The 23,495-nt window shown below is 41.3% G+C and overlaps 1 protein-coding gene across 4 annotated transcripts in view; it reads left to right on the top strand.

The window, feature by feature from the left end:
- The window catches only part of LRCH1 (leucine rich repeats and calponin homology domain containing 1), a 197,371-nt gene that overhangs the window by 81,582 nt on the left and 92,294 nt on the right, over window positions 1-23,495 (top strand). For all 4 annotated transcript variants that reach the window (XM_047723439.1, XM_047723441.1, XM_047723438.1 and 1 more), the window contains exon 2: window positions 16,015-16,159. In XM_047723439.1, coding sequence (XP_047579395.1) covers window positions 16,015-16,159 — 145 coding nt within the window. The remainder of the gene's footprint in view (window positions 1-16,014; window positions 16,160-23,495) is intronic.

Here is a 23,495-nt window from a genome sequence, read left to right as displayed (position 1 = left end):
CGGTTGAACAACTGCTTCCGTGGATCCCTGTTCAACATCACTTCCATGTGCCTCGGCCATAATGCCAGTCACACTTCCTCCACACACTTCTCCGTCCATGCATTCTTCATCCAGGCTGCGTGTTTTAGCCTGGAGTGAATTATCCCCTCTGCCCTGGGGGTCTCCGTCCACCTGTCTGGAGATTCAGCTTCTAGGTCCTGAATCCTTTTTCAAGCTTTCAGAAAGAATTGGTATTTTTAACCATGCTGATAAATGTAGGTCTAATCCATTGTATGTTTTCTTTTGTTCATTTCTCTACCTCCCCAGTTGGACTCTGTAAATCACTCGAGGTTATGAATTGAGTCTTAAATTCTTATCACTGTATACAATACTGGGCACGGTGTGTCTGTCTTGTAGAGGATAGCCAGTAAATGACTGAGTGAGAGAGTGACCGTGTGGAGGGTTTTCCCTGATGTGAGAAGGGATTGGGAAGGTGCCACACAGCCCTCGGGAGTCTCCCTCCAGCATCTGTGACTTCCTGCTGAGCAAGCTTACATGGGCGATTTTGCTGGGCTCTTTCCAGTTATATATGTGCTTGGGGATCAGAGCTGAAAAATATAAGGCAGGACTTCTTTTACATTTCCAGACTGAGCTTGTTGATAGGCAGAGGTACTGAGGTTGAACAAGACCGAGTTAATAGTGAAAAACACACATTTCTCCCAGGTATCCATAGGACTGTGGCCATCCCAGTGGTCTCACTTCCTGTTCATGCCCACACACTTCAAGTGGGCCCTGAATGTCACCTGGCTGTCATTCTGCATTTGTCGAGTGCATTCACTTTCCCGCTTTCTTATTAGCTACTTCATACTTTGTCTTTCCTTAAATTTTTAATATCTTCTCCTCTCTCCCTCTCTGCTGTTTGGGCTCACAGACAATCGGAGGAGACTTCTCTGTGTCCCTTCCGCCCCATCTACTCAGTTATCTGCATCTGTGCCCATACCCATTGCCTCACCCCCTCTGCTAGAGAAGAATTGTCCATTTTCCTTTGGAAGGCCATGACTGATGCTTGAACTCCCCTCCCCTTCTGAAAAATACCACTGTATTTATTGTCTCATTTCTCTGCTGATTCCTATTTCCCCCTTTTCACCAAGTAATCCCCATCAGCATACAAACATGCTGGTATTTCTTCCTCTGATAGGACCTTCCCTCCAGCTTCTATCCCATTTCTTGGCTCTCCTCTATCACAGGCTCTTTGATTTGCTTAAACTCATTGTAACTTATTTTTCTCCTTCCATACTCTCTCTCATTCCTTAAATTAAAAACAATTTAATTGTGGTAAAATACACATAGCCTAAAATTTACCATCTTAACTATTTTTAAGTGTAAAGACCAGTAGTAAATACATGCCCATTGTTCGTGAGGCCACTCTCCAGAACTTTTTCATCTTACAGAACTGAAACTCTGTACCTACTAAACAGTAACTCCCCATTTCCCCCTTTCCCCCAGCCCTTGGCAACCACCGTTCTACTTTCGAACGGTATGAGTTTAACTACTTTAAATAGTCCTTCCATTTTCTCTTAAACCCACTTCCATCGGGCTTTTGTTCCCACGTGCCCCCAGCACGTCTCAAGGTCATCTGTGACCTGTACCAGGCTAGATACAACAGTCATTGCTCCGCTCTGGGCTGATCTGATCCAGCAGTAGCGCGGGGCACAGGGGATGCACTCCCTCCTCCTTGACATAGTTGCTTGATCTGGTTTTCAGGAGATCATACTTGCCTGGGTTTTCCCCCTTCCTCAAAGACCTCTTTCTTAGTCTTCTTTTCATTTCCCACCTCTGTGCCTTGGGATGCCTCTGGGGCTCAGTGCTGGGCCCTCTTGTCCACCTTCACTGAACCCCTGGGAAATCTTAGTTTTGTCTTTAAGTGTCATTTCTGCTCCCACAACTCCTGCCATTTGTATCTCCAGCCCAGATATGTGCCCTGGGCTACAGACGGGTGCATCTCCCCACCTGATACCTTTACATGCATGTCTGCTGGGCGTCTCAACACTGATGTCTCCAAAACGAGCTCTCTCAGCGTTCCCCACAGTGTCTGCCCACAGGCTTCCGCATCTCGGGATGACGACGCCACTCTCACTTCCAGAGCCAACATCTGCAGACATCTTTGACTATTCCCTTTCTCTCAAAATCACATCCAATCAGAAAATTCGCTAACCTCTCCTTTCAAAGGGTATGACCTGAACCCCTACTTCCTGCCTCTTCCACTCTCCCGCTCAGGTCTAGCCACACGGTCTTACCTGGCCTGGATTATTGTAGGAGCCTTTGCAGGGTCTTTCTGTCCCTGTCCTTGCTCCCTCAGAAGCTATTCTCAACACAAGATCTAGTAAGATCCTTTTTAAGAGGGGAGGAGACCCTGTGCAAAACCTTCCAGTGGCCAGTAAATGCCGCATCTTCCCCTTATCAAGATCCCCACTTGGTCTGCTCCCCTATGATGTGCTCCCTGGCCTCAGTTTCTTATTTTCTCACCCTGGTTCCCTCTGTTGGAGCCACATAACGTCGCTGGTGTCCCCACAGTCCACCGTCCTGTGCTGATTCGGGCTTTCCGTTTGCTGCTGACCCCGAGTGCAAGGCTCATCCCCCCAGATGTGCCCATGACTTCTTCTCTTGACCTCCTTCAGCTTTCACCTAACATCACCTGATTTGTGAGTCCTCCCTGGTCACCCTGTTTAAAATTGCAGGCCCCCTCCTCCATACTTTCCAGTTGTTCTTTCTCTCTAGCATGTATCACCATCTGACACACTCTGTATTCTCCCTGTTAGTTTTGTTTAGGTCGCCCCACCTGAACCTACGCTCCAGAGGACAGGCGTTTTGCCAGAGTCCACGGAGCCGGTGCACAAATATTTGTTGAATGACTGTAGAGAAAAAAAAAAAAAAAACTCTCCCAAACAGAAGATTATAATTCATTGTCCATTTCTCTCTCCTAGTAGTATCTAAGTTTCACTTGAAATTTCAAGTTCTTGTTTTATCTAAAAGATGAACAAAGCTGAATTTAAAATTCCCCAACATGAGGTGTGTGCTTTCAAAAAAGCACATACAAGTGAAATCATAATTTAGGCTGCTCTGAACATTCTTGTACACATAAACTATCATTAGTAGTAAAAACACTGTTTCCATTATGCACTGGATAATTCCTATGGATTTTCAAATAGACGCAAATGTAAAATTCATTTTCATATCGACGGTTCCATTTAAATGTTACAGTAACTTTAGATTTCCTGATTCATATCTTAAAAATATCACTGGTAGTATCTTTGAGGTTTTTTTTTTTTTGATAGTTTGTGGTCAAGTTTGTGGTCCTCCTTCGACCTCCCTAGCATATGTTGAAACTTGTGGATAGCTTTTGAAATTTTGCCTCATTTGAGATTAACCAACTACTGATAATTAATAACACCATATGGTATAAATTTTGAATTCTGTACGATTTATACTTCCAAATGATGGCTCTTACCCTCCCTCTACTCACTTAACACAAGTACTTGGAAAACTTGAATAACGGATGGTCTGGCTAGTAGAGCTGCAGTTTACATCATAGTTAATAAAAGGGAAGATTCTTTTCTTTATCTTGAACTCTCTTAAAATGTACCAATACATTTTCATGCCATTTAGAAAGTCTCCCAGTTATCTTATCTGTGATAATTAAAGATCTTACATGGTCTCATGACTGAGATTATTTACCAAATTGTAGAAAAAATAATAACATTTGATTTGCCTCTAAAGGGCTCTTTTTGGGGCAGGAGCAGAGGACACGAGAGAAAGAGAGAGAGAGAGAGAGAATGAATTTTAAGCAGGTTTCACACCAGTGTGGAGCCTGACTTGGGGCTCAATCTCACAACCCTGAGATGACGACCTAAGCCCAAATCAAGAGTTGGATATTTAACTAAGCCACCCAGGCACCCCTAAAAGGCTCTTTTTAATGGGGGAGACCAAATCAAAAATATATGTGAAAGTACTATGTAAAGTACAAAAGCACTACGTCTGCTTTATCTTTGGGGGGTAGTATTCACTTTTCGTAATGGTTTTGTTTGCTATTTTTAAAGAACATAATAAAAGAATCTGATGAACTGATGGTTATGGTGAACTGAGGTTAAATGGACTGTTTCACCATATATTTGATTTCATAAGCTTCCAACAAAGGTAAAAATCGTAGAAAAATGTTACCGCTCGGTCATTTTTATGAGAAAGGGCTTTCTCTCCAGCAAGTAACTTTTCTTTCATGGTTGAGAGTTTCAGTATTTATGTAATCATCAACTCACAACAGCGCATTGTTTCAGTCTTGATAGCAAGCCTGGAATGATAATAAAACTCAGGCAAGTCTGGGACCACAGAGTCCCGAGTTTCTGCTCTCTCTTCTCCCTCGCTCTCCTCGCTCTTCGCAGAGTCCGCTCCCTGCCTTTGGCTTCAGCACTCTCATGGACGGTGGGCGTGCGTGAAGTCCCTACTTAGAGCCCTTGGGACTCACCTCCTTTGCCTTCCCCAGATTACTCCTCTGGCAGTACTTTCCAGATCCCTCACTGACTAGCAACTCGTCTTCCTCTAGTTACAGTGAGACAGAGACTACCCATGAACCAGTTGCTAAGTGACTGTCCCTAGCGGCTCAGCCTTGGTCAGGCAACAAGCCCTTTGCTACCTTTTGAATACTAACCACGTGCTTTAGTGAAGGGGTCTTTGAGCTCTAGAGCCCCCCCAGGAAAAGCTCCCCCATCTTGCAGCGCAGAGAACCCGAGATCCTTGCCCTCCCCTCACAGCATCTGAGCAGCTGCTCGGTCTGCCCTGCCGTGGGGCTGGTCCTCCACACTCCCTGTCCCCTGCCCGGGGCTCAGAAGCCTTGTCCCCAACAAAACCCCATGCAGTGTCTCATTTGGGCTCCTCTGCACCCCAGGGGATCCCCGTTCCTGTGCTAATCTGTGATGGAGCCTGTTCTCACACCTCTCTTACTGTGAAAGGCAGGGTTCTTCCTTTCTGTGCTGTGAGCTGTGACAGCAGAAGCTGTCCTAGCTCTGTTTCCTTCTGGAACCGTCTTCTGTGAGTTCAGGTGCTGCTGCTCTATACGCATCATTTCACTTTTCCTTCCCAATGGGGATGGGGCCCAAGTGAGTCAAGCACACATTTGGCGGCAGCGGCGAGTGGGGCAACATACATGCAGGTGGATGGATGGAGCCGGAGAAAACTATGAGGTGGTGCTCAGTCACAGAGCTGCATGACGCTCCACGACACTGTCCCTGTGTCATTGTCCAGAGCTACCTCCTTCTCTCAGGCTGCCAGCCCCTGTAGGCTTAGTCATTTCTGGCATTCTGGGGAATTTCATGTTCTAGGATATTGTTTGTCTTTTATGACCATTTTGGAAAAAATGCGTTTTTTTCCAACTGTGATAAAAATAACCTAAAGCGGAAAACGTACCACGTTAAGTGTGTCTCAGTGTGTAGTTTGGGACACTCACGCGGTGCAGCCATCACCGCCATCCATCCACAGGGTTTTTATCTTTGTAGTCCTGAGCCGTAGCTCTCCCTTCCGCCTCCCCACTGGCCACCGCGCTTCTACTTTCTGTCTCTCTGAGCTTCACCACGCCAAGCCCCTCCTACAAGTGCAATCATACGGTGTCTGTCTTTTTTGTGGCTGGCTTTTTTCCCTTAGCAAAATGTCCTCAAGTTGTATCCACGCCGTAGCGTGTGTCCAACCCTCCTTCCTTGTCAAGGCCGCATCCTATCGCACCGTGTGCGTACACCCCGTTTTGCTTCTCTGCTCCTCTCCTGGTGGGCATCTGGGCTCTTGCCACCTTTTGGACATTGCAAATTAGGCTACTTAAAGCATTCATGTTTTATAGGAAAAGTAGTATCTCCCCTTCAAATTAGTAGGTCCCATTTTAAAGATGATTACCATCAAGGGGCTATTGTTATTATGTCTCCTAAACCAAAGTTGTCTTCAAGCAAATGGGATGTGATTCGTGGTGCAGTGAAGCCTTAGCTCCTGAGTCACAAAGGGATGGGTCGTGGCAGAGAGGCTGCACCCACCTAAAATGTTTTCATTTTGAGTAACTTTACAAGAAAACACAAAAAGAATTAAGGACACACTTGCCTCCTGTCTTCAACAGACTATTTGAAATGCAGTTTAATCCTCAAGTTGACAAACTACCACTGGATTATTTGGAGTCGTTAGTATGTTCTTGTCTCTGGTCCCTGCCATTGCAGTTTAACTTTTTTAACTTAAAAGTACTTAAAATTGAAAATGTAAGTCGATCTCACCATTCATTTCTGTTCCATGTAAGAAATGTACTTTCTTACGGCTGTCTCTCTTTTCCTTACATGTTTGTTGTTTCTAAAATGCCGTGAGGCTGGAACAGTGATAAATAGCATTTGTTAGAATTGTGTTGAAGAGTAGAAAACCTCTTTATAGGTTCTTTAAGTGAAATGATTATACTTTGGAGCAGAAATTCCCTGCTCATCCTGCCCTCCACCACACACATCTATGCTGTTCTTTTAAAAATCGATAACCTGATTTTTTTTTTTTTTTTGGCAGTGCTTTGGAGAGGTACAACAAATCAGTTTTTGCTAAATGTGTCAGTAATGCATTTGTTAGTAAAAGGCCACCTACACGTCATTACCTCTCAGCACTTTGTGGGCTCACAGGTATCACCCACTAATAAAACCAGTGCACTAGGAGTCTAATCGGACACCAGATGCTTTTTGGCACTTACCAGAATTAATTTCTGTTTCTTATTTCTTCCTGCAGCCTTGGAAAGGGAAACCTTCCAACCAACTTATGAATTTTTCACTCAAAATACACTATATTTTTTTAGTCTTTTATCTAAGATTTGCTGTTATCATGAGGCATTTATGTGTATGGTTTACTGCATGAGCTTGTCAGTTAGGTTTTAAACTCCTTTCCAGCCCAAGCAGTATTATTTCTCGCTAGATATACTCAGAACCCAGCGTTAGCTAACCTAATGATAGAGACTTTGCTTAGAGGCCTTCACTCTGTGCCAGGAGCTGCTCGGAAGACTTAGTGGTATCAATCATCTCATGTGATCCTTCCAGTAATTCAATGGGGCTGGGACCGTTATTATCCTCCTGTTACAGATGAGGCAATGGAGGCATGTAGAAATTAAATAATTATTTCCAAGTCCACACAGCTGAGTGGTGGGACCAGGATTTGAACTCAAGTTGTCTGACCTAAGAACCTGCTTTCCTACTCCATTCATTCAAACAATATTTATTAAGGCTTTAGTGTATACCATTGAACCATGCAAAATCCCAACCCTCACAGGACTTACATTCTAGTAGGGAGAAAGAGAAAAGTGGTAACCGTAATACTAGAATAAATGGTATGTTTCTTGAGGGGGTTATTTAAGTGCTAAGAAAAGGAGAAAATGTAGACTAGAATGAGAAGGTTAAGACAGAATTTGAGACTTTAAATAGATGGTCAGGGCGGACTCATGGCTCATACTGAGGAATTACTCAACTCATCTCTACTGTTTGATAAGATTTGTTGTTGTTGTTGTTGTTGTTGATCTGTTAGAGATGTAGCCTGAGATTTTGACCAACTCCCTCCGAAATTTCATGAACCTGCTTATTATTTCTGTCCCTTTAACCCTGGAAGCATCAGGTGGTTTCATCTCCAGAGTCAGGATGAGTCAGCCCAGGGGCTCTGCTTCACAACATAAAGCAGCATGCCCTTGCTTGAGTGCATTTCCAAATGGGCAGGTGCCCGGGAGTACCCCCATGGGTGCTGAGTCATGGGGCCGGGTAGGCGGTCTGTGCCAAGAGAAAAGTTGAAGCGAGGGGCAGTCAGATGCCGGGGGCATTGTGGAGCGGTGGAGGTGGGGGGGACATTCAGAAGGGACAGAAAGATACAGCTGAGATTCTTCTAAAGAGACCCCTGCCTACCTAGGTGCAAGGAGAGAGGGATTGTCCAGAGAGGACACATGTTCCCAGACCATGCTTCCGCTTAAGGATGGTTCCTGCACGGTCGTCCCAGGCATGACCAACCAAGAGGGTGGTGATGGTCAGGCACAGAGCATCCCTCCTCAGTATTAGGAAGACAATAGGTCCCAGGCTCTAGTTGGTGGGTCAGGAGTTTAGATTTCTATGTGAAGAAAACCCAATCAACCCGATTTTATTGCAGCGTCATGCTTGGGGCTAACATTCCAAACTTTAAACTTTCATGATAACATGTGTATCGTTCAGCTTGAAAAATGCATCCCATGGTCTTGTGGAGCTGGGTGCGATGGTCACTTCCAAGATGAGGCCTTCTCGCCTGACGGGAGAGCAAGTCCCTGCAGGTGAGCTTTGCAGCCGCGTCGGTCTGCTGGTGCAGCTGCTCCGTGGCTGTCACAGCTGATCGCTCAGGATGTTGTTCCTGGACCGCTGGCCTCCTCCAGGTCCTCCTGAGGCACCACTTTCCTTTTTTATACAAAAACAACATCGCGCTTCTGATGGTGCTGACTGCACACCAGATTCCAGTGACTGTTTTTCCACCCTCCCCTGCTTATTTTCATTCAGTGGGCTACTTTATTTTAGGGATTTGCAAAGCTTGTTTTGGCCTGGGTGAAACTTATTGTTTTATTTCTGGCTGCGTGGCTTTCATGTCGATGGTTCAGTTAAGCAGCGGACGTGGGGAGGACGTGGCTCTGGGGTTCCGGTTGGCTGCCTGGCTGTGTTGCACGGAGCTGTGGCGTCCCCCACTCCTCAGGGCAGGGCTGGCCCCCAGGGGGGCTTCGCAGCGAAGGACAGCGTGTAGCTCAGGGTGGGAAATGAGGTGCCCATGTGACACATGTCCTTCTTTCTGGAGAAAATAATTGGCATCTTGTCAGAAGTCACTTTTCGTTCGGGGCTATGGGGTCATTGTATGTCTTCTGATAGGGCATCTGAAATGGATCTGTTAATTTTTTTTCTTTTTTAACAAGAGTTACCCATATGAACAACTGACTTTTTGCACATTGCAGTCCTATGAGACAGAATCGAAAACACTTCAGAGTGAGGCTTCCAAAGTGTCCTCCCTACTGGTTTACTTCTTGCTTCCTAGCTCTGTATCCTCAGGCAAGTTACTAACCTCTCTGGGCCTTAGTGTCCACACGTAACTGAGAGCTATAACAGCACCTGCCTCACTAGGTTATGGTGAGAAATCAAGGAGAAAAAAAATCTAAATTTCTATGATGATAGCCAACTCATAATACATAAAACTCCCTTCCAGGTCGGATTTTTGCTGCTGTGATTGTATCAAGAACTAGTTGAGAAGGAATTTAGAATAATAATCTGATTGACTAACAGTTATCTCTGGATCAGCTCAGGTTTTCTTTCCCAAATTAGGATTCATGGTAAAGGTACCAGTGGGCTCTCCAAATCAGGCCCCGCCTGGGCCCCCTTGTCTGGCCCTAGGACAGTGCCACCTGTTGGACAGGCTTGCTTTAGGTAGGGAACCTGAGAGGTGGGATCATCTACTCAAAGGAATTTCCCCTGGAATAGAGGGAAGCAACTGGACCGGGGAATCCTGATGCCAGAGCCACCTCCTAAAATTTATGGCCATAGGCCTCAGGCTTCCGGGCTTAAAAAACTGTCTAAGTGATTTCAGTGTACCCACAAGGCTGAGAAACACTAGGCAAACATTTTATTTAGGAAAACAGCCAACCCACGAGCTCTACGGCTCTAGAGGTGGTACCTCTCTATATTTTTAACAGAGTTAGACCAATAAACAATAAAAATGAACACAAATTCCTCATCTGTAGTTACCTCTTCCTAAATTTAAAAGCTTACTTACCTGTCGTTGCTCAGAACTTACTGGGTCATTTCAGAGCTCCTGACCCATTTGCCCAGCTGGTTTTGGTTGTATTACAAGATGAAGATTGGATTGGCCTTCTTCACATTTGCCTGTTGTCTATGAGTACTTGTTCTTTTTGTCTTCCTGGATTCGACAACACTCACTGGCCCCACCTTGGTCCGTTTGTAGTAGTGGGTGGGATGGCCAGGCTTCTGGCATGGCTCTACCCTTTCAAAGGCCAAGTTTGGGATGCTCACATCTATGTGCACACTGTGAACTGACTGTCCTCTTACTTGTTTAATTATAGCTAAGTCCTAGATTTCTTCCTTATGTTCCTGCTGCTCCTCCTCCTCCCTGTCCTCCCTGTCCTGACCCCATCCTCCTTTTTCTTCCTCCTCCTCTTCTTCCTCCTTCTCCTCCTCTCCACCTCCTCCTCCTTCTTCTTTTTCTTCTTCTAATTACGCCTTCTTCTCCTCTCCCTTCCCTCTCACCCTCCTCCCCACCTTTTCCTCCTTCTCCTCCTCCTCCTCCCTCTTCTTCTCCTCCTCCTCCTTCTTCTTCTTCAAGAAAGATCAGATTTTATTTCTTTTTTTTCCACTAACAGAAAGATTTTGAACAAATTGGTATGTCATTCCCTGCTTCCTCCCCCAGTATTTATAACTGGATTATCTGCTCTGGGTTATCAAAGTCAAAACAGCATAATCCAGACTGACTTCAGCCCTTTTGGACAGCTTTCCTGTGGTGCTTGCAGACACTCAAAGATACAAAGTGATGTCTGCATTAGCCTGAGGAAAGCCCAGGAAAGCACATTACCTGGTTTTGGGAGCCTTTTTCTGTCTTCCAATAATAAAGTTAATTCAAAATTAAATGATACTCAGAGACAAGTAGGGAAAGTAAGTCATGTCTTTGAAAACCCATTCTAAACTCTTCAGTGAACAGAGTGCTTACGTAGGGTTAGCGTAATTAGCGGATGAGGCCAGGATTTCTACTTACCAAGTTTCCGGGAGCTGTTTCCAGAATTTAGCCCATTAGCTGACATATTGTTTTCAGTACTTTATTTTTTGAACATCGTGTTTATAACTGTCTTCCCCTCTGGGTCTATACACAGAACATGCTGCTTTTCTTTTGACTGTATTTTGGACAAATAAAAATGCAATGAAGATTAATTGCCGTATCTTCCTAATAATCTTGCTGAGGGACACATCATGGTCTTGCTGGCATTGTTCTGTGGAGAAAGAGTGGTCTCATGCGAGGAACTCTGTCAGGTCCTATAGTTAGATGTCCTTAGGTGTGAGTGTAACTGCTTATCTCTGTGGCTCTGGGCAGTTCACGCAGGCTTTCTGAGTCTCCTTTCTTCAGATGGTGGGGTCACAGCTCCTGGGGGTGGTTTAAATGAGGTACCAGATGCAAAACTCCAGATACAGTGTGTGGCACAAAAGACATGCCTAACGGATGGTAATGTGATTTACCCACCTGGCTTTCAGCTCCTTATATGTACCTTTTCCCTTTTCAGCACAAGTAGAACATCTTACCTTATAGTTCATTCTGGGTTTGCTTCATCTCATTTTTCAAATGACAGATTCCTTAAAAGTAAGCCTCTGTGTTTTTCACTTCTCCAGAAACCACGTCCTGAGTGTATGTTGATAAATAAGTAAATAATCCATCGTATGGTTAATGAACTTAAATAAGAAAGGAGAGCTTTTCTCTTTCTTTTCTTTTCTTTCTTTCTTTCCTTTTTTTTTTTTTTTTTTTTTTTTTGGTCCATTTTTCAGCTTTGTTTTAACTTCAACAATGCTGGTTTAGGCAACTGTTTTTTTATTTAGGCATTGAAAGAGTCTGAGCTGTGTGCAGATTCTGTAATCAATTTCTTCCCTGTGGAAACTGGAACACGAATGCAGGATGATAGGAAGCACACTGCATGGGAAAATTCTCACTCACAGTTGGACATGGAGCTCTGTTCATATGACTAGCAATGTAGCAGGCTCAGGCAGGGCTGATGCCCATTGCTTGTAACTTCATTTATAATGAATAGCCAGAGTCCTTTCAGGAAAAGGATTCCTGAAAAAATAGAGAACAGTTCAGTTAAAAAGAAGGATTAAAGGGACACCTGGCTGACTCAGCTGGTTAAGTCCTCAACTCTTGATTTCAGTTCGGGTTGCAAGATCGAGCCCCATGTCAGGCTCCAAGTGGACCATGGAGCATTGTCCCCAAGTTTGAAAATAGAGTGCTTTTTAAAATTAGATTATCTGATAAGAATATAGATTTTACGATGAAAGGACAAATTTGTCAAAAAGATGGGCCAGTAATTATTATATGTGGGTTTGTCCTTTATAACTATTTTTTGTCAACTGCTGCTATTGATTATCACGAGGAAACAAAATCACTTGGATTCTGACTGTTTTGACAGAAAATACTTGAATTCTGAATACTTTTTATTCATAGAAATCTTAGATCTGAAAAGAATGTTAAAATCAATCCAGTTGCATATACTCGGGTTTTACCTATTCAGAAACAGTGACCCAGGAAGTTGAGTAACTTCCGCAAACATCTCAGGTGGTTGTAAATTTAGAGCTGGTCTTCTGCTCTCTGATTGGAGCGGTTTCTACTGTTGATTTGCTATCCCATGATCTTTTAAAAGGTTTATAGTTACATGACAGCATTTCTACAAAAACCCCTATCCCTTTTGTTTAAAAAAAGTGTGAGTGACACTGAAACTAATAAAAACATTATTATTATTTAAAGCAGTTATCGAAACATTCAACTTGATGGTCTCGTTCTTGCAGTTTTCAGGAAAGTCAAGTTTTGAATGTAAACTGGAACCTCTGTAGAATTTTTCTTTGAGTCTAACCTAAAGGAAACAGCCCATAAAAGTTTTCTGGGCAGATTTCCAGCATTGTAGCACACGCAGATTGCCCTGTCTAGTAAAGAGTTTCAGGAAGAAAGAATGCAAGAGGCTTGTGAAATTGTTTTCCGTTGAGGTTCTAAACATTCACGAAAAGCTTGTCTCTATATTCCCTTCAATAAGAGCATGGGACTTCACGGTTTGCTCTGGCTTCTTAGCTCTCTTTTCAAATGAAACAAAGTTCTGTGTGTAGAGAATATGTTTATGTGTGTGCATGTATCTGCGTGTGTATATATGCATGTATGTATTTATATACAATATATATAACACATGTACCTATTATATATTGAATCCGTTTCTGTATGCAAAATCAAGTAAGTGATGCATTCACATTTCTAAAGGTACAGCAGGATGTACAGTGGGGGGCTCTCCCTCTAACGCCCCTCTTCTGTGCAAGAAACCCTTTCTCCAGAAATGACCACTTCTACCAGTTCCTTTTGCAGCTTCTACAGATACTCTAAATATTTATATTTCCATATCTTATTACAACTCTATAAATATTCATTTAAAAGTACAAATACTATACACATGGTTCTATGCCAGGCTTTTTAAAGAAATTTATAACATGTCTGGGAGATTGTACCAGATCAGCACACATAAAGCTGCTTTGTTCATTTTAATGACTGCATTGTATCAGCACTGCATTATGGAGTATAGTGTTTAATATTACATTCTACCACATGAAATATTAATATTATGCTAGTATTTATTTATCGATTTAATTTTAGCTTTATTTATATTTATTAATACCATATTAATATATAATCAGACCTCCACTGATGTTTAACTTGCTCCCTATCTTTTGCTCTTTCAAACCATGTTAAGAAATATGTCAGTTGTACACATATGAGTTTTTCTGTAGATGAGAAGGATTCCCAGGTTGAATGAATTATGTACATTTGTAATTTTGATTGATATTGCTAACATGTTCTTCATTTCATCACCATTTCCCCAGCATTATAATGTGTTCAACAATCTCTTTTTTGGGGGGGGTGCCTGGGTGGCTCAGTGGGTTAAAGCCTCTGCCTTCGGCTCAGGTCATGATCCCAGGGTCCTGGGATCGAGCCCCGCATCGGGCTCTCTGCTCAGCAGGGAGCCTGCTTCCCCCTCTCTCTCTGCTTGCCTCTCTGCCTACTTGTGATCTCTGTCTGTCAAATAAATAAAAAAAATCTTAAAAAAAAAACACAACAACTTTTTTTTTTTTTTAAAGATTTTGTTTATTTATTTGACAGAGGGAGAGACAGCCAGGGAGGGAACATAAGCAGGGGCAGAGGGAGAGAGAGAAGCAGGCTTCCTGCTGAGCAGGAAGCCCAATTCGGGGCTTGATCCCAGGACCCTGGGATCATGACCTGAGCCAAAGGCAGATGCTTAATAACTGAGCCACCCAGGTGCCCTTCACCAAACTTTTTGATACTAGTCTAATGGGTGAAAAGTATTCTCCCATGTAGTTGTGATTTTCATTGCTCTAATGTGAGTAAGGTTGATCATTTTTTCATATGCTTAAGAGCCATTTATATTTCCTTTTCTGTGAGCCATCCATTCTTTTTACTTCCTTCCTTCCTTCCTTCCTTCTTCCCTTCCCTTCCCTTCCCTTCCCTTCCTCCATGCCCTCCCTTCCTTCCTCTCCCACCTTCCTTGCTTCCTTCTGTCCTTTTTTTTTTTTCCTGCGTTTCAGACTTATCATTGACTGTATAAAAAATTAACCTGTGGGGCTTATGAATTGTAGGATTGCTCACCTGCCCCGATTGTCATGTATGTTTTTGGTGGAGTTTTGTTTGTTTTAGAATGCTGTAAGTTCTGTTTTAATGTGTTGAATTTATCAGTCTTGCGTTATGCCATTCATAGGAAGACTTTCTCCATTCTAAGATCATAAACGCAAACTTCCCACTCGTTGTCCCTGTGCTGTGATGGCTTCACTTTTTGAAGTTAATCAATTAGGGGCAGCTGGTAGCTCAGAGATAAGCATCTGCCTTCACCTCATACTCATAGTATGTTTATCTTTTCATATACTGCTCAATTCCATTTGCTAATTTTTGAATTTAGGATTTACGTAAGTATTTATGTAGAAGATGCGTAAGTAGTTTCTTTTTGTGTATTTTCTTTGTTAGGTGTTGATATCAATATTATACCTTACTCTTTAAATAAGTATTTAGAAACTTTCCTTCTTTTACTTTGTGTGGAATAGTTTAAATTTTATCAGAATTGTCCCTTTACACCTGCTGGGAATTCACCTCTGAAGCCATCTAGGTCTGTCTTTGTTTATTTATGTATTTATTTTTTTATTTTGTTTATGTATGTATGTATTTATTTATGTATTATTTATGTATTTATTTCTCAGAAGAGTAGTCAGGAGGATAGCCCCTCGACTTCTATTTCATTATTGTATTGACCTGTTTAAATTTTTTTTGTGTTCTTTTTTTTTAAAGGAGTGTGATTCCTTAAGTATATATGACGTGATATTTAATAAACATCTTCTGGTCATACTTCTGGTCATACTCCTGATGAAGGGTGATATCAGTAATGTTGACTTATTGTTTTTGACAGTGGTAGCTCTTTTCTCATGATTGGTGTTCTACGGTATTTGACAGTTATGTCTGCCATTCCCAAATCTAGACACTAAGGACTGTTCCATTTTTTATTGTTGAGATGGTGGTATTGTAAACCCTAACGTTTGCTTACACTGCTCTGTAGACCTCCATTATTGTGGTTTTTGGTACACTTGAGGAAGGGAGCCCAGTTTTATGGCTGGTCATGTGGCCTGCACATTGCCTGTCCTTAAGAGAGACACAGTTGATCTGTCTTGGGCTTGTTCATTGTAGGTTCCCAGTTATTCCAGTGAATGCAATATTTATTTAGTATCTACTGTGTGTGTGTTTGCAGAGGATATAATATCCCAAGAGACAACATATGTTATGAAAGCAAAATTGAATTAAATAAATATTGGAAAAGATATGTATTCAGAGAAGATTGAAGGATACAGTTTTCATGCTTGCCTAGGGGAGAATGACTTTGAAATAATTTTTAGATAGAATGGAAAGTAAATATTGATTCAGTTACTCTTCTATATCTGGCCTGTATTTACAAATTAATATAGAGACAAAACTGTTTTAGCAATATTTTTGCTTTCCCATATGAATTGGGTAATATGCCAGGAAAAAGAAATCAGCCCTAGAGTAACAGAGCTACAAGGAATGAAAATGCTCATCTACATTTAGATTATGCTTATTTTAAAACATGTTAAGAAAAAAAAGTGTTGGTAGTGGATAATTGTACTGGGTCATGTTGAAGATTTATTGACAAAATACTCTTTCCTTTTCTCACAGATTTATCTAAAAACAGACTGGTCGAAGTCCCAATGGAATTGTGCCATTTTGTATCACTGGAAATTCTTAATCTGTATCATAATTGCATCAGAGTCATTCCTGAGGCCATCATTAATCTGCAGATGCTGACCTACTTAAACTTGAGGTAGGTTGACTTCTAAGGATTGTAATCAAATTCAGTGAAAAAAAAAACCAATTAACTGTGCTTTCATTTCTATAAGTTTTTTTTCTCTTTGCAAATCCTGATCACCCTTTGATTATTTAAGATTACTTATTTAAGATTATTATTTAAAATTATTTAAGAACTACCTGTCATAATAAATTAGTAGGACTATTAATATTATTTTCGGTGCTAGACTTCTCTGAATATCAGTAGGGCAAGATATTTTTGTTAATTTTTTTTTACAGTAATTTATGTGGTATCATTTATACTTTTTGGGTTTTTTGGTGCTTGGTATATTGTTTTCATGTATTGATGTAGTATTTGGAGGCGGAAGGCTAAAGGACGTGAGGAAAGAACTTGAGGGTTGTGACAAATTGGGGCCTTGCTGGTTTTTGGGAGTTTTTGTACCTTTGGATTTGCTACTTAGTACTGTCTGAGCCTGTTCCCTTTTGGCCATCTGGGAAAATTCAAGAGCACTGAACAACTGCAGCAAGATACGAAGTTTGCGGTCTTTGACCCCATTCAATTAGGTCAGCATTTGCTGAGGACAGGCCAGTGGGCTGTACTGATTCCCTAATTATGCACGCACGGTGTAACATATTAACACCCCTGAGCAGCCCTGAAGTTAAGAAAATCAACTTTCATAAGGCCCAGGTTTTAGATTATGCTGTAACTGTCTGCTGCTCTGGACAGATTTTGGTTCCTTGTCTCCTAAATATTTGACTCACACAGGATGTCAGGAGAGAAATAGGAACTGTTAAATCAAATCTATCTCTACTATGAATGCAAGGTTCCAGAGTTCAAGCTGGAGCAAAGCCTCTCCCCATGTCAGTGGCATGATCTTGGTGTGGGAAGAACAGCACCTGATTAGCAGGGCTGGTGTAGTGTCACAAACATGCCAAACATGCCAAATTCCCAATGAACCAGATGGAGCCATTAACTTATGATAATAATGTCCTTTTTTTTGTTTGTTTGTTGGTTGGTTGGTTGGTTGGTTGGCTTATGGTTGGCCACGGAGAGTTGGGGTCTTCTCTTGCTTTCTTTGCAGTCAAAAATGGATTTCCACTGTGCTTCATTAGGTGTGCCTATCCTTCTTGGGAGTGAAAAAACAATCCTAGTCATGTTTTGAAGTGGGTTAGTGAATAGGATGTAAGTTACTATTAGCATAGCCTAGAGGCTTATAGAACTACCTTCCACTTCTCCAGGTTTCTAGTTCATCTGACCCTTTTGAGTTTCCCTGAATAAGATAATCTAAATTATTTCTGCAACAGCACAATGTTCATTACCTTGGAGTTGACTGATGGAGTCAATGGAGTGGTGTCTATCGGGTTTGGTTCACTATTGCCCTGAATCATCTGCCCTCTAATTCAAGCCTGCATGGAGGCAGTATCCCAAGAGTGCATGCAGTTGGTGTGTTTAATTACCTAGGTCTGTCCTGCTGTGACGCTTTTCACCTCCAGTAGTCCTGCATGCAACACGTGGGGAGATGTAAGTTTGTACTGTTACACGAAGTCCATACACAATGAGAAGCTGCTGGGTATAGATGAGATCTCTCTTCTGGTATGATACAAACTATAAAATTCTACAAACATGAGGTAATCTAATCTTGAAATTTATATTATGCTTTAAAAGCACTAATATGATTGGTTTTGGTGTGATGATTTTCACGTTGGGCTCAGTCGAGAGTGGAATAATACTGCTATCTTCAGATGGTAGGAAGGATATATTGATGTGTGGGTTTCAAGGTCCTTTAGTGCAAGAACAGAGTGAGCCATTGGGACTGAGGATGCTGAAGAGGAACTGTGTGGGTATATTGTAAACAATTTTTGGTGAATTCCTAGGTGATAGGAAGAAGAAATAGATAAAGGGACTGTTGAAGCTCTTTTCTTTTTTTTTCTGTTGAAGCTCTTTAAACAGTGTTTTCTGTTTAATTCCTTGTTTGCCTCTATCTTTTCTTCCCTTTATATAGGTCACTTTTATTCTGTGTTTTCTTTGCTCACATCTCTACTTTAATATTACTTTGCTTTAAGACATATTCTGTAGTGAATCCTGACTCTTCAAAGGAATTGATAACTACATGGAGAAAATTAAAAAATATATTATCTCTTTCTTTTCAGAGGAGTTCTGTCAGGGTATATAAAAAATGTATGGACATCCTTGGGGTGTCTGGGTAGCTCAGTCAGTTAAGCAACCAAATCTTGATTTTGATTCAGATCATGATCTCAGGTTCATGAGATTGAGCTCCTTGAAGGGCTCCATACTAGGCATGGGGCCTCTTTAAGATTTTCTCTCTCCTTCTCCTTCTGCCCCCCTCACTGCTCATGTATTCTCTCTCTCTCCCTAAAAAGAAGGCAGGCAGACAGGCAGGCAGGCAGGCATATGTATATCCTCTAAACTCTTTCAAAGACAAGTTACACACACACACACACACACACACACACACACACACACACACACACACACAATTATTTTTGGTACCTCTTTTGAGTTTATTTCATGAATATAAATATGTAACATAAAATAATAACATAGGGCAAGCTTTGAAGTGACCACAAAGATGGCAGCTTGTTCAACTGTAAAACCTTTAACTCCTGATTTATAGGTTTGGTGAGAATTGGACCCTTGAAACTGAGTTATTTCTCTGTTTGATAGTGATTTGAAGTGGAATGTTTTATTTGTCTAAAGGATCCACTATTGCTTATAAAATAGTAGACGACTGTCACATCTGCTTATTTGCAGGTATGTAATAAATGTCTAAAAAATACCAGTGGCATCTAACGAAATTGTTAACTCTTCTAAGATGCTGAGCAATGTCATTCGCATGATAGTGGTGTCTTTGTGAGTTCTTTCTGTCTCAAACTCCTACCCCACTTCCAGCCACCCTCCAGCTGCTGACCAGGGGGACATGTAGAATATTGTCCTTGTGTGTGATCATGATATATGTCCCCTCCTTGATATCCAGGACCAGGTGTTATGGCCTTTTCAGGTCTTTTCTGCCTATCATAACAATTAAGTCAGTGAAATAATATGTGTTTCTTCTTGGGTATGGTGGAGGGGCATGGTGGACTCTGGTTAACTTGAGCCTCTGGAGAAGAGGCTGCCCGTTGGTTTACTTGAAAAGGAAACAGAGGGACTCAGGATGCTGCAGACATACTAACTCATAGACGAATTACCAGGTTGTCTTCAGTGCAGTTTTTGTTTGTTTGTTTGTTTGTTTGTTTTGTGATAAGTTGCATACTCTGCCAAGGAAAAGAGCTTATGTTCTAGACAGAAGCATATCATCAAATCATGGCATTATCACCAATTTAGATGTATCAGAGAAAATCTGTATAAGTTTCAAAAAATTAAAGAAAAATGAAATTGCTTTTAGGCATACACTTAAGGTAGACTGTATCAACCATAGCATGTTCTGAAACAGCTTTAACAAATAGGCAAGTTCATCAGGTTTTATAAATAAGTACCTGGAAACACTTTCTCTTTTGTGGTACTTAGGGGTTTTTCCTCTTGTTTGTATTAACTACGAATAAAGAACTGTGGGATAAAGTAATGCAGAGAAACTGCTTTTCAAATTTTCACAGATTTCATATTTCTTTCTTTCTTTATTTTTTTAAGATTTTATTTATTTATATGACAGACAGAGATCACAAGTAGGCAGAGAGGCAGGCAGAGAGAGAGGAGGAAGCAGGCTTCCTGCTGAGCAGAGAGCCCGATGCAGGGCTCAATCCCCAAACCCTGGGATCATGACCCGAGCCGAAAGCAGAGGCTTTAACCCACTGAGCCACCCAGGTGCCCCCAGATTTCATATTTCTACACTTAAAATTAAGCATGGTCTCGCTGTATTTTTAGTCTTTTCTCTTTTTTAATAAGTCACATGTGGAAATTGCTAGTTCTGTAGGTTTCAAAGCAGGCGGGATGCCGTGTGATGCTACTGTGAATCGATAGTGGGTATTCTGGTGGGGTGAACAACCAGAAGTATTTGATGGTCGCAATGATACCGATGACAATGAAGCTAATGGTGGTGGTGGTGATATGCCCCTGCCTATACTGCTTCTCGGCTAGTGGGATCTCTCACAGATGCTATCTTTAAATGTCAGATGGTTACTTAGTGCCAGAAACCCAAGTCCTGTCTTAGGCCAGAGAGATGGGTTTCATTAACACTTGCAAAATAAAACCCTTTGCTGTGCAATACAGTGAAAAACACTTCGGCGTTTTCCCACACGGTAGGAATGATAAATTTGTGGAAAACACTAATTTATTGCTGTTCACATAGCCTGAGTTTGAAGGCTCTGGGCTTTTAATCTTTGCGTCTTGGTGTTCACAACAAAAGGTTATGTGTGTTTAGTGTAGGTGCCACTGTGTTTCTTCCTGTTGTAAAGTGTCTTAATCCCAGAAATGTGGCCAAGAACAATAAAAATGGTTAAGCAAGACCTGTTCCTACATAGGAACAAACACTTGGAACCTGAGCGCCACAGGAAAGCCATATTACAAAGTTTAAAATCTATTTTAAGGTGCTGGAGAGGTTGTTGATGATGAGACCCATGAAGAAAAGGTACCTCGGGAAAATAGAACAACCCAAGGCAGCAAAACTCTTGGCTAGGACCAGAGAGGTGCAATGAGTCTTAGAATAAGTACTTCAGCTTTTGAAAAGTTAGGTCTCGGAGAGGTTCAGGAATAGAAGCAGCTAAAAAATGAAAGTTCTTTACTGCCTTTGATCGTACTGCTTCCAGAACTCTTGGTGAGTGGTTTTAGTTCCTGACAGTGAAACACACAGCAGGGGAGCTGGGTTCTTCATTAGAAGCCCCTTGGGCGCGTGGGTGGCTCAGTCTGTTAAGCGTCTGACTCTTGGTTTCCACTCAGGTCATGATCTCAGGCTCTTGAGATTGAGCCCCGCTTTGGGCTCTGTGCTCAGCACGGAGTCTGCTTGCCTCTCTCCCACTGCTCCCCCCCCTGCACTCTCTCTCTCTCTCAAATAAATAAATAAAATCTTAAAAAAAATTAAAAAGGAGCTCCTGTCTCTAGGAGTAGTTTCTGAGGCACTGCCTATAAAGAAAAGGGCAGCCTATTGAACAAAAATGTTATCACACCATAAAAGGAATCTGGTTTGGATGCTTTTTCTGAAGCCTGGCATCCTTTTTGGCTGCTAAACAATGTGCAGAAAGAGCCAAGTTCCTGATGGCCACGTAACCTGTATCCCCACATTCCTTTGCGGGGGCGGTCATTGTGCGAAATTATCTTTAACCCTAAGGACATCTTGCTATTTGAAAGATCAGAGGAGCACCTAGCATATAAGAGTTGTCTCAGAGAGCACAGATTTTATGTATTTGTTGTAAACCAAAAATTGATTTTCTTTGTTCTTCAGAATTTTAGTTTTATCCGCAAGAAACGCACGTCTTCTTGCACTGATGTTTCTGAAGAAGGTCTCAATTGTGAGAGAGCATTTATTCTTTCTAGAAACAAAATTGACAGTGTCTTCCTACCCTGGAAAAGGGGAGGAGTTTTCGTCAATTCAAGACAAACTTCTATCCCAAATCCTTTTATGAAGAACTTATTGTATTTTCAAAGGGAAAATGATATATTTTGGAACTGGTCTGGGGTAGCTAGGTTGTGTTCTGTGAAATGACAGATCAGAAGGAAGATTCCAAAACACAGTGAACCATGTTGGAATTTGGAAGCATCATCTTAAAATTTGAAAATGTTTTTTGTAGAATGCTATAGTTGGAAGTGACCACTGGGTCATTGGTTGCCCAAGCAGCAGTGTGTGTGTTAAGCCTTGTTTTTTCTAGTGTGCTCACTGAGCATTTGTTCTCAAGGCAGAACCTAGAGACAGTTGTCCCTAAAAATTTATATTTTGCAGTGCCTATAAAATTATGTACATTGGCATTGGCAGTTGATGGGTTTTGCAAAACGTGAATGAGTTAATAGTAGGATATTTCTTACCAGATTCCATTCCTTTTAGTAGAGTTCATACTTGGCAAGACTTCCAAAGAGGATTTTTCCATTATACATGTCACCTGATCACAGATGTTGTTTTAAATCAGTGTTTGTATTAAACAGAGGAACAGAGAGACACAAAAGGGACATTATGGCTTTGATGGCTAGAGCACTGTCAGAATGTGTTGTTTTTTTCAGGTCTATTTCTGATCTTAATGCAGCACTTAAGATCTTTGTGCTGCAGATTTTCCCTCCAAAAATGGGGTAAATACCTACTCCTAATTGACTATACAGATGTTTTGTTTATAGTAATTCTCAGAGTTTTTTCTGCAAGCCCAAATGAGCAAGATGCAAGTTACATTTATTTTTCTAACTAGACAAATGAAGACCCTTTGAAACATTTCCATTCCATCAACAATCAACTTATTCTATTTCCTCTAAGAACACTGCAGTTTGCCAGGTCTTTGTCATCAAGAAGAGGGAACGAGAAAAAGAGTGTATATGCAATGAGGAGGGTGTGGATTTTTGGAATCTTCATCATCATCATCATCATTTTTTTCTTTTTTAAGATTTCATTTATTTGAGAGAGAGAGAGAGAGCATGAAAGGGGTGAGGGGCAGAGGGAGAAGCTGGCTCCCTGATGAGCAGAGGGCCTAATGTGGGACTTGATCCTGGGACTCCAGGATCATGACCTGAGCCGAAGGCAGTTGCTTAACCAACTGAGCCACCCCAGGTACCCCGTCATCATCTCTTAATAGCCAAATAGGATTTAGCTGGTACACCGTCATATTTGGGCCCTTCAACAACCCTTTACTTTAGGTGGGAAACAGGAAAGTGATTTATCCCCCAGCCACACCAGTTCATACATAAGAATAGTAGAAATTAGTGGAATTTATTTCTGTGGCATTTATAGTTTGCCTGGCATTTTCACTTTTGTTCCCTTGTCTAACATTAATGATGCTTGATTGTATTCATTGCCCTTTGGGAGAGTTTCATAGTCTTAAAAATAGTTGTTAGAGAATTGTCCGGGAGACCAACCTAAATATTTAAATAAGGAGGGCTTTTTTAAATTTTAAAAAATTTCTACTGTATCTGTAGTTGGTTTGCCTTTCTAATTCCTGGTGCTGTGAATTTTGTTTTCCTTTATTATTTATTATTATTATTTCCTTTATTATTTATTATTCCTTTATTTCCTTTATTTAATTAAATTAATTAAATTAAAAGTTTGTTTCGACTGTGTATATTTTTGTCAGATCAACTTTTAATTTTAGTGACCAACTTTTTTCGGTTTTTATTTTCTATTTTATTAGTTTTCGATTTTTATCTATCAAATTTCCATCTGTCTGTTTTCTTATATGTTTGTTCTTTTTCTAATTTCTGGAGTTTG

This window comes from Lutra lutra, chromosome 3 (assembly GCF_902655055.1).
Source record: "Lutra lutra chromosome 3, mLutLut1.2, whole genome shotgun sequence".
Taxonomy (NCBI): Eukaryota; Metazoa; Chordata; class Mammalia; order Carnivora; family Mustelidae; genus Lutra; species Lutra lutra.
Note: the sequence above shows the minus strand (reverse complement) of the source record. Positions and strands in the feature narration are given on the sequence as shown.